Raw genomic sequence first — 15,713 nt, 5'->3', positions numbered from 1 at the left:
ATACTTTCACCAAACTGGGGTATAAAGGTTATGTCTTTTAATAATATATAATGTAATATATTATACATAATATATCTATTTTGAACTTTTACCATTATAATTTCTTAAAATGTTGAAAGTTTTGTAAACAAAATATGGTTTAGTTGACATTTATAACGTGTCAACTATCAGCTAATGATAACATCAAGACTTTGAACGGGTTCAATCTGAAGCCATTGAAATTAGATGCAAAGGACCAAATTATTTATGGTGAAATATGCTCAAAATCATCCCAACTGAATTTTTAAAATAAAATCATAGACTAATGATGATGGTTATGCTGGTTGTTGGAACTATGTGGCATGAACACAATCTACCAGAATAACACCACATTTTGACTAAGCTGGTCGCCCAGCATGCCTATTTTCATCATCAGCTTCACCACACTGGTCTACCTGCTTGACCAGCATTAAAATAGCACTGCCCAGATTGTACCAGAAATAGACCAGCATTAGCCAGCGTTTGAATGTATGCTGGTCTCTGATTCTTTCAGCAGGGGTCACTGTGACTTTGTGTGTCTGCCACCTTGCTTCTCCCATATTTCTCTTCTTATATCTTGGTCTTAAAATGTATACATTCAGAGAGAAGTCCTGTCATTTCTAATTCACTGCAAACTAACTTACATAACATAATGCAGAGAACAGGCTATTCAGCCCAGCAGTTCCTGCCTTTTCCTACCATTAAAGTGTACCTACTGCATAGTTTGCCTAAAAGTTAAATAGTATCTGGCACCATATCAAGCCTGGTCTTGAAAACCCAGTGTTCCTGCCTCCACTACATGTCCTGGCAATCTATTCCACACAATGACCACTCTCTGTGTGGAAAAAATGCTTCCTAATTTCTGTACGGAATTGATATGTAAGGTCCAAATGTGCACGTCAGATACATTTTGGTGTGCTACAGGTACAGCTGCAAGAGAGTCTGGAGATAAATAAAAGTAAATTAAATATGGTTATGGTCGCAATGAAAGAGAAAGTTCCTCACATTTTCCTAAAGTTACAAGAAACTGTCCAAAAGGATTGGACCAGATAAGGCACAGTGTACCTTTTATCTCATAAGGGATCTGCACTATGAATCAGATGTTGTTTTTAAATGGGGCTCCCTGTTCATGATCCTCCAGTACAACTGACAAATATAAAAATGTCTTGTGTGAGGAAATTAAGCCCAAGCTTGGTGTTTATCACTGCAGATGAAAATAACATCATGGTGCATGTTCCTGGGGGAGGAAGTTTTTATATTCTTTATTTAATCCAATAAAACAAGTATTTGTCTTGTGATTTCACAAATATAAACACCCCAACACCTCTAGAAACGAACACAGCTTATGGCAAATAGGTAGGAATGCTAAAGGACAGGTTAGCATTCCTGAAGGAGTAAGTTATTTTACGGCCGTCAGATTCAGTTCCTCATAAAAACACTCAGGTACTTGTGGCATGTATACCCAGGGGCCTAAGCAGAGGAGAGCTACCACAAGAAATAATGTCACCTCTTATAGGTAGTCCGGAGCCAAACACAAATGAATTTCACTTACTGATCAGTTGAATTGGAGGATGCAGGAGAGTGCAATCTACATTTTGTCCATCTCCAAGATGGGGGGACTGGGATTGAATATATACATTAGTGACTCTGAAGTAGTATGTAATCTCAATATGGGACCTTCACAATCAAAATTGTCGGGGCAGAAAATGCTATTAAACTTGCTGTTAACAAGCATGACTTTTCTCTTCCAAACTCATGCATAGATTGGAATCTAATCATTTAGAAAATCACAAACATAATAGTTGGCTACTGTCAGAATTAACAAAAGAAATTGAGCACTTTATTGTTTCCTTCTTTTGCAAAACTGTAAGAAAAATGAAGTGGTGAGAAAATGAGAGTACAAAATACAGTATTTAGGTGGAGAGGGCTTAGGTGAAGACTATTATCTCCTCTAACTTCATTTAAAATGTTGGACTTTAGGATATTTAAGTGGATTTATAACAATCTTGTCATTCTATTCCTTACATGGTTATACTCCTAAACTGACTCAATGCCTCTAGTCACACTGAAGCAGGACTGAAGGGGAAAATCAGTCATCAGTTCATGCTAAACACACCATACACACAGTCACAGCGTAGGAAGACAAACCCATCACCATAGTTCCCTATCAGGGAACTATTGGCAGGGACAACACAGAGAAGCCCTTGTTTTAGAACGTGCTAGTTATACGTATGTACACAGTAGTGGTTTCAGAGGAAGAGAAAAATTACTGGCACATCATTCACAGAGCAAGTTTATTTGTAAGTTATTTTAAAAAGCACAATAAAAATGTAATAATGGAATGACACAAGCACCAGAATAACATATTTAAAAAAGCTAACAAATACAAATTTTCCTATGTTAGGAATTAAGACCATATCGTGAGATTGAAAAGGGAAAAAGTATCATAGCACCTCTAAGAAGGCTAGTCATTTCATAAATTAACAGAAACAGCCCATTTCCTGTACACACATTCTGTATAGAAAGCACAGTCGTTTATTTCAGTAAAGCATCTGGTCAAATGAGTCAATGATGGAGCAGATAAACAGTATAAGACCAGGAAGAAAAAACAAAGACAAATACAAACCTCCCTGGGATGTCTTCTTTTAAACAGAATATGTAACAATGGTCATTTGGTAACGCAATCATCTTTTCATGCTATATTCTTAGCTTATGTTGGAAAGTGCATTTTTATTTACTAAGTCAATTGGTGAACAATTTGGTAAGAATGAAGAGTTCTTTAAATTGTACATGCTCATATTGTACTTGTAATATAATCTCAAATCAAGCTGTCTTTCGTAACAGACCTCAAATTTATAAATTAAAAATAAACTTGATTACATACACAAACATTACTTTCACAATATCATAACAATCGTTAATCCGAATACCCACACCATTTTAATGGGAAAATAAATTAATAATCCACATTTGACACCAGGCTAATCCACACCAGGACTTGATTTTGATGTTCTCAATGCAGTTAAATCCTGTAGGGAAAATAGTACCACTGCAATAGAATAACTGATGAAGGGAAATATAGTTTCTACCACACTTCACCTTAACTACAGCTTGCAAACTTGCAAAAACAGGCCTTGTTTCGGCAATACGTACATCAATTCAGATGGCAGGAATACTGGTTGCATGAACACTTGGTTACAATCAGGAGCAGTGACATTCATTTTGAATCTATTCCAATTTGTGTCCAAGGCCTCTTTGTAATGCAAATAGTGCAGTGCTGAAAATGTTTTAGTAAAGCTGAAAAATGATCTTAATATGTCTTACTGAAGATGAGAGCTCTATCACAAAAAGGATTCAGTCCAAGAGTGATGAAACACAGATAATCCCAGAGTTGCAGCAACAAGTACAGCAACACTGCACCAGAAGAAGGTATTGCATCAGGCTATTTTTGGTAGGTTTTTCAATGCTCTGTTTTGAAAGCACATAGGAAACATACAAAGAAATTCATTAATTGACAGCCAATATAGTTAATGATGTATAACTTGCATAAATATGCAATGGCTGCAGTGGACAACCATTGGCATTTGCAAGTAAAACTTTAAGGTTTTGGGGGTTATTTTTAGAAATGGCTTGCAAATCATCATACTTTAAACCAAGTGTGTTGAATTATATTCATGTAGAACTGTGTGTGAGAACAATAGTTTTAAATCCAGCAAATTTATTTCATGAAGGATCATGTAAACACTGGTATTAGTTCAAGCAAGCTCAAGCTTAATTGGCATAAGTACATAAAATAGCTATATCTATCAATACCAATTAATTTCCCAAAATATTAAGTGCAGCACAATGTCTCTCAATTACAGTGGTCATTTTTACAAACATAAATTAACAACATTTGCTTATCAGAAACCCTGAACAGCAAGCCCCATTTTACCACACCCCTGCTTCGGCTTGTGCAGACAGCTGAACACTGTCCTGGGGCAGCAGAACCTCGACATGCCCAGCTCTGCATTGAATGCAAAGCAAATGATAAAACCCTATGTTCCTCACACAAAAACACTATTGTTGAGATGCACCCTTTTGGTCCCAGTCAACTCCATGTAATCCATGCAGCCGGTAAACTGGTCCACTTTTGTGATGAACAGAAACTCTGGTTCCCACTCCAATCAGACCCATTAATACGCAATTTTAAAAAACCAATGGCGTGCCCTTTATATTGGAGCTTATTGCTGACTTATTGCTGCTAATGCAGTAAGCAATCTTTGCAGATTCAAACAAACATAACAAAAAGAAGCATCTTCCATATCTGCACGGTAACTTGCAATTAACAAGTACATGTATGCGCTGTGTGCTCAATCATAATTTCCCCATCCAGATGAACAATCAAAACACATATTATTGCCATACTCTACGTTATCAGGTTTTCCTGAAATCCAATACCCAACAGTACAGCTGCACACATTCAAAGGGAGCATAATTACACAAAACAAACTGTGATGAGCTTGAGGACAGTTCCTAATACTATACAGCAACAAACAACTAGCCTTTTTACACTAAACGTATGGCACAAGACAAGACACACCCATTGTATTTCCACTACCCTTTCTGTGTGAAGGACAGAGCTTGGAATGTAGGCAGCCACAGAGACCGGACTACTCAGAGACTGGAAAAAAACAGCAACAGCAACAATTATTTTATATGGCTCGATAGTCTCTCTATTATCATTTCTTAAAAGGACTGTTATATGTGCAGAAAGCACAGCGCAGCACGGTGACTCAACAGAAGCAGATGATGGTGGAGAGCTTCGCTACAACGCAACGGCTTCATGGAACAATAGGTCATCAGTACGCTTGACAAATGTTTTCTTGTCTCCACTGTGGTATCAGAGAGAGATGGGGGATGGGGGGGGGGGATTATGATCAGGGAAACGGAAGTGCTTGACCTGCCATGGCATTTTCATGGTTCTGGTGTGCACACTTTTTCCTCATGAAAATGACACGGAGAGCGACAACAAACAACCGCCGACCAACAAAAACACAATCCCCTACATAGTAACTGAGACACACACAGTGAAAGATAGCACCAGAACTCCACTATCAAGCACCTCGTTCCCTTCGTCAGAGGTACTTCCCTTCTGATAAAAGTGTACGTATTAAAATCAGAATAGTGGATTTACTCCTTGCTTGAAGCTGCAAAAGGCTCTTCGCCGGTTGGTTTAAGTGTGAATTTCTGGGGAGAGGACCTCACGGTGCTGCTCTCTGCCAGACAACGTCCACCGAGCTGCGTCAGCAAAAGTACCGCAGGCCGCGTCGGATTTACGGGACGCACACAAAAGCCTCTTCAGCAGGAAGCTCCGGGGAGGGAGGGAGCTGGAGCGCAGCGGGAGAGGAGGTGCGGGAGAGGAGGTGCCGTAGAGCGCTGTGCCAGTGGGACAGAGACCATGAATAATGCAGCAAAAATCCTCAAAGTCTGGGAGAAACCATGGCGAAAGCAAAACCAGGGGGACCTCTTAATATTCACTTTTAAAAAAGATGAAAGCGCGGGACATTTTCACATCCTTAATAAAAATTAAATCCAGAGAGTACATTCGGTAAAAAAATGTATAAATAATTCAGCCCCATTTCTCATCACTGCCTATTATAACAGTACAATGCTAATGGTAGCATTAGTGTCAGAAAGACTGTTACGGCTGTTATGTATACCTACAGCACATCTAAGAGCCCTACACTCAATGCTAGAGTACTTTTTTAATCAACGGCCAAGGATACCCAATATGTTAGATTCACTTTCAATTTCAATTATTTAGTTGTTGCAATTTCTCCTCAGAGCTGAGAAATATAAAACAGCTTCTGCTTGTGGTTGCTCATTTAAAGAGTAAAAAAAATTATTTACATATTGCAACCCAGTCCTTACTGTCAATGTTTAAACGGAACTGAGACATTTTTAGATTTCAACAAGTACAACTGAGGATGTGTTCATAGACCAGTGCTTCTTCCTTTTAAAGGCACCTAGAGTTGTCATAGAAAATCAGAGGATGAGTTTGGCTGAAGGACTTTAGTAGAAGTATCAGCTTTACAAGGGCAGTCTCTCAATATGTACATGCTCTTTAGATCAAACTGAACATTTTTTAAAAATAGCCCTTTGTGCCCTCCCATGCGTTTTGAGTTTGCTACGGCTAATCACTAAACACAGCCCTGCCTATACTACCTTCTACTCTCCACTGCCTTTGTGTACTTCATCAGTATACATATTTCAAATAAATACACCTGGATATATTCTATTCCTGAGAGCCTATTGTTTAATTTGAACAAAAATGCTGACTCTGTTAGTTTTGTAGTGTTTTCCACGGGCACCACCATAGCGCAAAGCAATGTTATTCCAGAGTGTTCTGCGGGTTATACTGCGATAGGCCCTGCTCTGGCAGCTACAGTTAAACGCATACTTCACATCCGAAACACTCAATCACACCTTGCGCTCATTCATCCACACGCCGTGTAAATGACAGTAACGAGCTGGTGGTACTCGTGTGAACGTCCGGCGGTGGACTTCATCACGGGCCGATGTGACCGGTAGTGGAAGTGCAGGGTGATGCTGAGACAGGTGTTACGGGCCCACTCCGTGAGGCGGGGGCGCTCCGGTCACCCCTCCCTCCACGAGTTCCCGAAAGGTGGGCCTAACCCAGCTTTGTGATCTGCAGACTTCCGCTTATCCTTATCGTGTCAATGGCTGGCAGGGATGGCACCTTGTGATAAAAGTCAAACAGCTGATGTCCGTCCACAAATATCCGGAACCTCTGGTGCTCACAGTGAATTTCGATCTGCGGTGCGAAACAGGAAGAGGGAGAGAGAAGTGAGTGATGTTCTCCTTTTCTGAGAATGATAACTGCGGAATGTCAGCGATGCCTTTTTCACGCGGTGTGACATTACATACACTGTAAGTTATCTAAACTTGTCAGTCAGAATACTTCATTCCCGGCCTTGCACTAGAGGCCACATTCTGTGTGGCGGCTCATTTGTAAACACTGTCTGTTCAACGTCCCTGGGTGTGCAGCTCGTGCTGCAGTCGTTGTAAGGTGAATCTCGCCGGACTCATCAAGGTGCTTCTGACGATTTCACACCGAAATGCGTGGTGCAAGTGCAGTGTGGTAGTAGCAGAGTGCTAAGCATGTGGAAGTATTAAGCGGGTGATGTATCTCACATCAGGGAATGGTGACTATACGCACATCGACAGCTGGGGCGAGAACAACAGGGGTGTGCATCAAGCTCCAATGTGCAGGCTCCACTGAAGTAATAAATAACTAAATGTGTTATTTAGCTGACGCTTTTATCCAAAGGGACTTACAGTTCATTAGACTAAGCAGGGGTGCAGGGTTGCAATGCAGGGTTAAGGGCCTTGCTCAAGGGCCCAACAGCAGTGTGGATCTTATCATGGCTACACTGGGGCTTGAACCACCAATCTTGTTGTGTACCTTAGCCAGTGTTCCTGATATACAGTATCTCACATTACCAACTCACAGTAGCTTGCAGTGAAATAGGGCATCGCGATGGATTGAGTCAATTGAGTCAACAGCTTTGCTATAATTATTATCTTTACATGACTATTCAGGCTATACCCTTCCATTAGTGTCAACCATCTTCAAAGAATGTTACATTCTTATTAGGACAACAGCATTCCAGCAATGCTGAGGCATGTCTGGCACATTTCACTGTAAATCACGAACATCAACACCCATAAATACTTTTACTTTCCAGGCAGGTGTGTCGTATGAAATTCTAGGCTCTGGGCATATGCAGTCTCGGTGGGCCAACAACATTTAAGTCCAGGTCTTCTGAGCCCCATTTAATCCTGTCAATAATTATCACCCTCACCTAGTTTAACTTGCCATTCTGCATTGCACTCTGCCCTCTCCGTCTTTCTTGCCCCGGCAAAAGTTATTTAACACATGCAGCAGGTGAAATAAATGGTAGGTACCCTAAAGGGTTGGTCCTGGATGAACGGGAAGTAGGGAATGCAGTCCTCCACCGCGCCCCAAGTTCCAGAGACGCAGGCCTTGCGCAGGAACTGGCGGTGTGCGAACAGGGCGCTGAGCTCCAGAGCCACGTCGGCAGGCGGCTCCTCCGCCGTGCCTCGGCCGCAGGTCAGGCTTATGTCAAAGCTGGATAGGGAAATACCGCAGGCGTCAACGCTCAAAATGTCAAACGCACCGAGGCCCAACTGCATGGGCGTGACTGCATTACAACTACACGTGGCTATACACCTCACCAAAACAAATGAACAAGCAAATACAGAAAAACGCCTGGGGTAAGCGCTCCCTACGTTGGAGTTAACCTTTTTGCTCCACTTAAACTTATCATGGGAGTATAGCCTTGATCAGATCAGGGTTAATTAAAGGAGTGGTTTTACTGTGCGCATTTTAAGATCAGTCTAGAAATACAATGTCTCGTGTTACAGACGCACGATTATGGAAACATTAAATTAAATAAAATGATCATGGCACCTTTCCGGCTCAGCATCCACAATCCCCATCACGATGATCTTCTTGCCCGGCCTCATCCCTCCTCTTATGCGACCGCTAAAAGGGACAGTCTAGAAAACAAGAATTGGCTTCAGAACGTTACTTGCGACTGCTCAGTAACAGAAGCGCTCGCAGGAGGGTGGATAAGTGACGTGATGTGAATGCGATATTTAAAATGAGAGAGAGAGAACATAGTTACAATACCAGTAGTCGTGTTATGTCCTCCTCTATATCGGGAGAGATTAGACCGGGGTTGTATAATGAATTGTTCAAATTTTCATCTTCAGTATTCTGCGGAAAAAAACAAAAAAACGAGAGACGGGATATTATGAAGATTTCATGAATAAATAGTAACACGGGGCGGTAACATGGCGATTAGTTTAGTGCAACAAGATACGGATTTTTAAAATACATTCGTTTTATCGGCATTCCAAAATCCCACAGTCACTGAACACCGATGACTGAAAAAGAAATGCAATAGCCTTTCTTAAGACAGTCGTTCGTGCAACATAATACAGAACAATTCATCTTCAACGAAGCTACAGCATTGTCCAAAGCGTTGGCACGGAACGTGTCCACGCATCTCCAAAACAGGGCTGTCAAAGCATCGCCAGCGTGTCGCCACAGGTCGAAACTGCACAATGTCCCTAAAATTCCAGGGCATAAAGTTGTCCCGTAAACAAAGCAACGCGCTGCAAAGCTTCGTAGAAACAAACTGTGTACACGGTTCCATGGCTATATTTATGAAAAGAAGCACCACCTCAGGGTTGTTTCATTGTGAATTCTTATACTCACTATTCCGTCCTTTTCCGCTCCCGACACCGCCATCTTGTACAAAATACCATAGGCTTATTACCAGCTGGGTTGTCCAGCCCAGGAATTTGACAGCGAGTCACAGTATTAGCCTCCAAGACGCCTGCCACATCCAGCATAAAATTGCAGAAAGTGGGCAATGTGGGGGATGTCCTACACCCTCTGTTGGCCACTCTGGGTTACAGGAATCGTTCCTCGGGGAAAAAAGACGGACGGAAATTGAATCATCATGTTGTCCTAAGTTACCCCCTCCCCCAATTCCAACATGTTCATATTTACTCTGGGAATCATTATGTATTAATGTGTGAACAACTCCCTCAATTAATCCCTCCCTCCTGCGTGGAGGCACTAATAAACTGACAACAAAGCTCCATCTTGTGGCAATTAAAGGCACAGTAATTGACCTTATAATGGAACTTTCTGTATGAGCAATAAATATTATTTGGCCGGAAGCTGAGTTTCCATCATACTTTATTTCAGTGCTGTTTATACTGTATTAGGCAGCCCAATAGCCTTCACCTGCTAGGGTTATGATAGTTTTAGCACTATATGAGCCTGTCCAGGGGGACCCTGATGATATTAGACCCTGATGCAGTGATGATCACCACTAGTCAGCTACAATACATCTTCTGATGAATCGCTACACTACATTACATTATTAATGGAATTTGGCAGACGCTCTTATCCAGAGCAATGTAGATCCTGTAGATGGATCCTTTTGGAGGTGGTAATTGAAGCCAAATAAACCATACCCTAGAACATAGCCCACTACCTTATAACCTAACCTATTAGTCTGCTAAATTACCTATTACCCTATAACATAAAATATTGCATGATGCTGCAGAAAACATTGACTGATCAGATTACAGGAAAACAACTCAAACAGCTTGGCTACTGGGTGCTCGATATCGCATGTGGCTTGACCTGCCACCATAGGACTCTAGCTACAGGCAACGGGGTATCCTACATCACTTTGCTATGAGTGTGTGCTGCTGCGTTGCTATGGTTATTTTTAGCATACATTATCTAGTCACTCTATTACGCAAACATAAAGTGTAGAATAGGGTTATGACGTAGGTAGGACTTGGCAATGTTACAATCATAAATCTTGATGCAACAGCTATTGTAGGAAAATTATCGGTTCACACAACATTGTTAAACTGAATACTGAACTGACTAATTATCTGTTTGTGATGTCTAGTTACTTTTAATGGTCTTTGTTGCACAAATATTTACCTGTCAAGTATTTTCTTTTTCCTATTTAGGAAACCTTCTCAGTGCTCAGACAAAGGAATTCACGGTTGTATTTCATTGTTGCTTTTCTTATTTGTATCCTGTATTTTTAACATACAGTATCTGCTTGTTCACAGCCACAGTAATCATAAAAAATAAATAAACAACCACAATAATAATAATAATAATAATAATAATAATAATAATAATAATAATAATAATAATAAATAATAATAATCATAATAATACACAGAGTAAAACTCAGAACACCTGTTTTTACAGCAGTCAATGTTCCATATTGGTGGGGTTCCTGGTTTTACTCAGTGCAGTTATCCGGCTAACTCTGTAAACCTGCTTTGTGGAACAGGCCCCAGGTCAAGGGTTTACCCTAAACCTTTTTCTCCATGAAAACTTCAGCACAAGTAGTTTGGAAAGAGAAAAAGGGGAAGGTGGACTAATGATGACAAAACCAGGCCATGTCTCTTTGGCAGCAATTCCCCTGGAGGGGCCTCGAGGGCAGGTCCATGAACTGGTTTTTGTTCCAACAAAAAAGTTCCAAGAAATTTCTGACAGCTCAAGAAATGATGTTGATTCACTCCTGTACTTGAGCACAGTAAAATCTTTAGGACACACATGCAGTCTGCAGCTGTAGCTGGTGCATATACAAATGTCTGATCAAGACATTTGCTAATGTCTAATTAAATTATTAAGAGCTGAAGTTCTGAAGCGGATCGGCCCTTGATATGCCCCCCTACAATAAAGCTAATCTATACATTATACAAGTCACCAAACCAGACTAATATGTTTTCGATGCTAACTGGATTTACAGTGCATTGTATAGCCAGCTTCATCTGCGTTTGTGGAGTTACCTTCTGAGGATCCAAACAATATAACTGGTCTGACCTGTATATCACCCTTGACATTGACCTGTACAATAAATAATTATTTTCAGTATCGAGCAAATTTAACTTCAAAAGTTATTATTTCACGTGCTACAACGACTGTTTAGCTTTTATCATTATCTCAGGTAATGTAATCTTAGATTCTGTGTGTTAAAACCATCCAGTGTCATTAAAACCATCGCATACATTATGTAACAAAATATGCTATGTAAAGATCTCAGCCGGTCTTTTTAAATATATTCTCCCACCACCTATAATAATAATAATAATAATAATAATAATAATAATAATAATAATAATAATAAAAAGCATAATTTACATTCTGTTCAATGGTGAAATTCACCTAAGCGACTAGATTAGAATATGACATTTTCTGGTATCTGTATGATTTAATAATGAAATCAGAAAAGCAGCCTTCATGTCTTAATGCATAATTCACTTCGAATAAAAAAATATTAGTAACAGTTAATATAAAGTATGGCAGGGAAATGAAGCACATTTGCAAGTGAGTGTCACGGCAAAGTTGTTTAAAAATAACAGCTGAAACCTTTCCGTTATTAGCTTGATTCAATGGAGCGCTGTGGTCTCCAACGTGTTAACGCAGTCATCTGAGTTTGTGCAGCCGGCCTCCGCGGCGCCTAGCGCTCTGCCTCCCGTGAATATGGCCGAGGATGCAGCCGGAGCGGCGCACAAAGTACCATTCGATGGCACCGAGATGGATGAGCGGGTAAGACGTAGCAACTATAGATACAATAAGCACTACATACATTTGGCTATTGAAACGTAATGCGTACAGTAGTTGTAGGCTAGGCATGTAAGAAGATAGTAGCCTACATAATCTATTCACAAGGTGTGCGGTAGAATGACAGCAATAACGTGAACGCGTATCCGTTACATTTAATTCTTTATATTATTTCGAGGAAACAGGTTGCGCTTAAAGAGGGCGTTTTAAAAACGGATATTTCTTTTTGTACATGTTGTCCGGACACTGCAGTGGTTCCCATGACGCATCGCTATAGAATAGAGAACTGAAACACTGGCGCGGCACTAGTGGCGCGCGAGGCCGGTGCATATAAATACCCACAGTCACATCCGAGAACGATATTTTCATGATATTCCTTTCTGGTAAGGCAACAGGCACATTCTCGGGACTTGTTTATTTGCAAGTGTTTCGAAGATTTCAAGGTATGTTATCTATCTACACCACATTCTTCGGATCCGGTTACTGTACATTTCAATCCGTTAAATGCACTCCACAATGTAGTATATCGTTAATGTGATGTCGATTTTGCGATCTAAAACGAGATTGCAATTTAGGGAACAAGTGCTGCAGCAGAAAGCAAATTGGCATGTCATTTGATTTCGTGGCTATCCCATTCATATAATTTCAACTGGCGAATCAATAGAGGAGTTGCAGTGACATAGAACTATACGCATGGAAGCCAAACCTGTTCTGCGACTGTTATTACGGTGAAAGGAATTGTCAGCTGATCATTCACATGGTCTTTCAGTTGGAGGGTTCATGTTTTCGGACTGCACTTGCAGGTAGTTGCCTTTCTTTAGTCGACTTCTTTCCTTAGCAAGGTGTCTACTTATGGTGAGTTATATTTCGATTATTTGTATTTAATAAGTCGTTATGTATGCAAACTATTTGCGGTGCGGGGTGCATAAATCATCACTGCGGTGTGATGATTTCTGCACCGATCGAAAAAGAAACATAGGCAACTGTTCTATCTGCGAGAATATATTATCCAGTGTTATCAGCATACCTTTCCTGTAAATAGAATCTCTTGGCAGAATAACAATTTATATTTTCATTCTCGGATTTGCTCAAACTATGCACATTTAATATTTTACTTCTGAACATTTTACAAAAACGCTTCTGTACTTTATGGACTAAAATGCCTATAATGTAAATGGGTTGAAATAGGATACGCACATATACATATTATGAGTTATACTTAATCAGAATGGCGTCCCCTTCCTAAAAAAAACTCAAACACACACACACACACACACACACACACACACACACACACACAGTTAAACTTTACATGGTATGCCTAGTTCGTCTACTTGTAAAGTCCGTACGTGTAAGAGAGAAAGAGACAGAAAGCATGTGAATAGCGGTCGGGATTAAAGATTACTGCATATATGACCTAGATTCGGTATCGGCTGGAGCCAGCCCATTCTGTGACACCACACAGTGGCAGATTCAAAGCTGTTGCTAAGATACAATCTTGCGGGGTCACAGAAAAATAAAAAACTTCGTCCACCCGTTTGGTTATCTAGCATAATCAAATGTTATACAGAATGTGAGACACATGAGTATCCTAGCCCTTAAAATGCAGGATCAGCTTGCTTTAAAAGTTCTGTTAATAATCCGATTTTTCTCAGTATCAATAACAGCTCAGCATGCAGCAAATAACATGGCAGGAGTGATCGTTATCTGTATCTCTCTGTCTTTTTCTCAGATATCAAATTAAGATTGACATGCATTGCAGAAACAAATGAACAATCAGTAAATCCGAACTTAACAGTGACATCAAAAACAACAGCCGCAACAGCAGCATTCTCAGCATTCTCTCTCTCTCTTCCTCACACCTCAGCTTCACCTCTCTCTCACACTCTACTCCTCTCTCTCACTCTTCACTCCTCTTCAACTCTCTCTCACCACTCTCCGCTCATCTCTCAACCTCTCTCTCTCTCACACTCCTGCTCACCCGCTCTTCCTCTCTCTCTCTTTCTCTCCCTCTCGTCCCCTCTCTCTCTTCACTCCTCTCCCTCCTCTCGTCTCATTCCCTCCCTTCTTCCCTCTCTCTCTCTCCCTCTCTCTCACTCTTCTCTCACTCTCCCCGTCTCTCTCTCCCCTCACACTTCTCTCTCCTCTCCCTCCTCCGCTCTCCTCCCCTCTCATTCTCTGCCTCTCCCCCTCTCCCCCTCTCCCCCCTCTCTCTCTCTCTCTCTCCCCCCTCTCCCCCCCTCTCTCTCTCTCCTCTCCCCCTCTCCCCCCCTCTCTCTCTCCCTCTCCCTCACTCTCTCTCTCTCCCTCTCCCCCCCTCTCCTCCCTCTCTTCTCTCCCTCTCCCCCCCTCTCCCCCCTCTCTCTCTCTCCCTCTCCCCCTCTCTCCCTCTCCCTCACTCTCTCTCTCCCCTCTCCCCCCTCTCCCCCCCCTCCTCTCTCTCCCTCTCCCCCCTCTCTCTCTCTCCCTCCCCCTCTCTCTCTCTCTCTCTCTCTCCCCTCCACTTCTCCCTCAGTGTCCCTGAAGCATGATGAGGTGTGACCCTGAGGCGCCCTCTGCTCTGGTGTGTGTGGAGCCGGCCATCAGGTGCAGGAAGTGTGCCGCTCGTTCGGAAGCTGAAGGTCCTGAACAGCCTGGACCGTGACCGTGCCCCAGGGACACATGTGAGCCACCCCCAGAAATTCACCTTCCGTTTGGCCCTCGCAGACATGTCTTTAGACCGCATTCCAGACGCTCTTCTATAAACAAACCAACCAACGGCTGCAGCTGAAGTGCACATACGCACCACGTGAACATGCACAGTTTAACAATAGCTAAACCATTAAATAGTTCAAAGCAACCGTAACAGAGAGAGTTTATATGAGTCGGAGTGGCGAAATGTTCTTTTCTGGTGTACAATGTACCCTGTCAGAGAGGATTCTCACTTGGCTGGTTGACTGTGCGCGCGTACACAGAATGGTCCTGTTAGTTGGATGGTCAGAGCTGACCCCCACGCTCCCCCTCTTCTCTCCCGTTAACGGGCTGCTGGGCCCGAGCGGCTGTGGGAAGACCACGCTCCTGAAGTGCATTGTGGGGACGCTGAAGATCGCACGCGGTCACATCACAGTTTCTGGGAAAGCCCGCCCCCGCCTTCCCTGGACACGAGGTCCCCGGAAGGATGGTGGGCTACATGCCACAGGTGAGCTCATCTTCTGCACCGGAATGTTCTCTGAGAATCTCATCTCCACGAGATCCAATGAAGGGGGGCATGTAAATGTAAATGGTCGGCATTTTATATAGTGCCTTTATCCAAAGCGCTGTACAATTGATGCTCCTTCTTCTCCATTCACCCATTTCATACACAAACACTCACACACCGATGGCGATTGGCTGCCATGCAAGGCCCCCGACCCAGCTCGTCAGGAGCATTTGGGGGTTAGGCGTCTTGCTCAGGGACACTTCGACACACAGCTCGCCGGGCGGGGGATCGAACCGGCAATCCTCCGACTGC

General features: G+C 42.2%; 2 protein-coding genes across 2 annotated transcripts in view; one reads left to right on the top strand and one right to left on the bottom strand.

Moving 5' to 3' along the window:
* Positions 1-2,298: 2,298 nt before the first annotated feature.
* LOC133118383 (galectin-related protein-like) lies at positions 2,299-9,588 on the bottom strand. The gene is made up of 5 exons (XM_061228337.1): positions 9,329-9,588; positions 8,738-8,824; positions 8,516-8,604; positions 7,990-8,173; positions 2,299-6,835 (listed from the first exon to the last, which is right to left on the bottom strand). The coding sequence occupies exons 1-5, from the start codon at positions 9,359-9,361 to the stop codon at positions 6,692-6,694; spliced, it is 537 nt and encodes a 178-aa protein (XP_061084321.1). The 5' UTR covers positions 9,362-9,588; the 3' UTR covers positions 2,299-6,691.
* Positions 9,589-12,142: 2,554 nt separating this feature from the next.
* Positions 12,143-15,713, top strand: part of abch1 (ATP-binding cassette, sub-family H, member 1) — a 24,992-nt gene continuing 21,421 nt past the window's right edge. The window contains exons 1-2 of the mRNA XM_061228706.1: positions 12,143-12,208; positions 15,330-15,401. Of these exons, the coding sequence (XP_061084690.1) occupies positions 12,143-12,208; positions 15,330-15,401 (138 nt within the window). The remainder of the gene's footprint in view (positions 12,209-15,329; positions 15,402-15,713) is intronic.

Source organism: Conger conger, chromosome 18 (assembly GCF_963514075.1).
Source record: "Conger conger chromosome 18, fConCon1.1, whole genome shotgun sequence".
Lineage (NCBI taxonomy): Eukaryota > Metazoa > Chordata > Actinopteri > Anguilliformes > Congridae > Conger > Conger conger.
Note: the sequence above shows the minus strand (reverse complement) of the source record. Positions and strands in the feature narration are given on the sequence as shown.

Coding starts and splice junctions, on each gene's coding strand:
- LOC133118383 (XM_061228337.1), bottom strand. CDS start 9,361: ATGGCGGTGTCGGGAGCGGAAAAGGACGGAATA. Junction 8,605..8,737: donor AGGACATAACACGACTACTG/GTATTGTAACTA, acceptor CTTGTTTTCTAG/ACTGTCCCTTTTAGCGGTCG. Junction 6,836..7,989: donor TCCAGGACCAACCCTTTAGG/GTACCTACCATT, acceptor TTCGCACCGCAG/ATCGAAATTCACTGTGAGCA.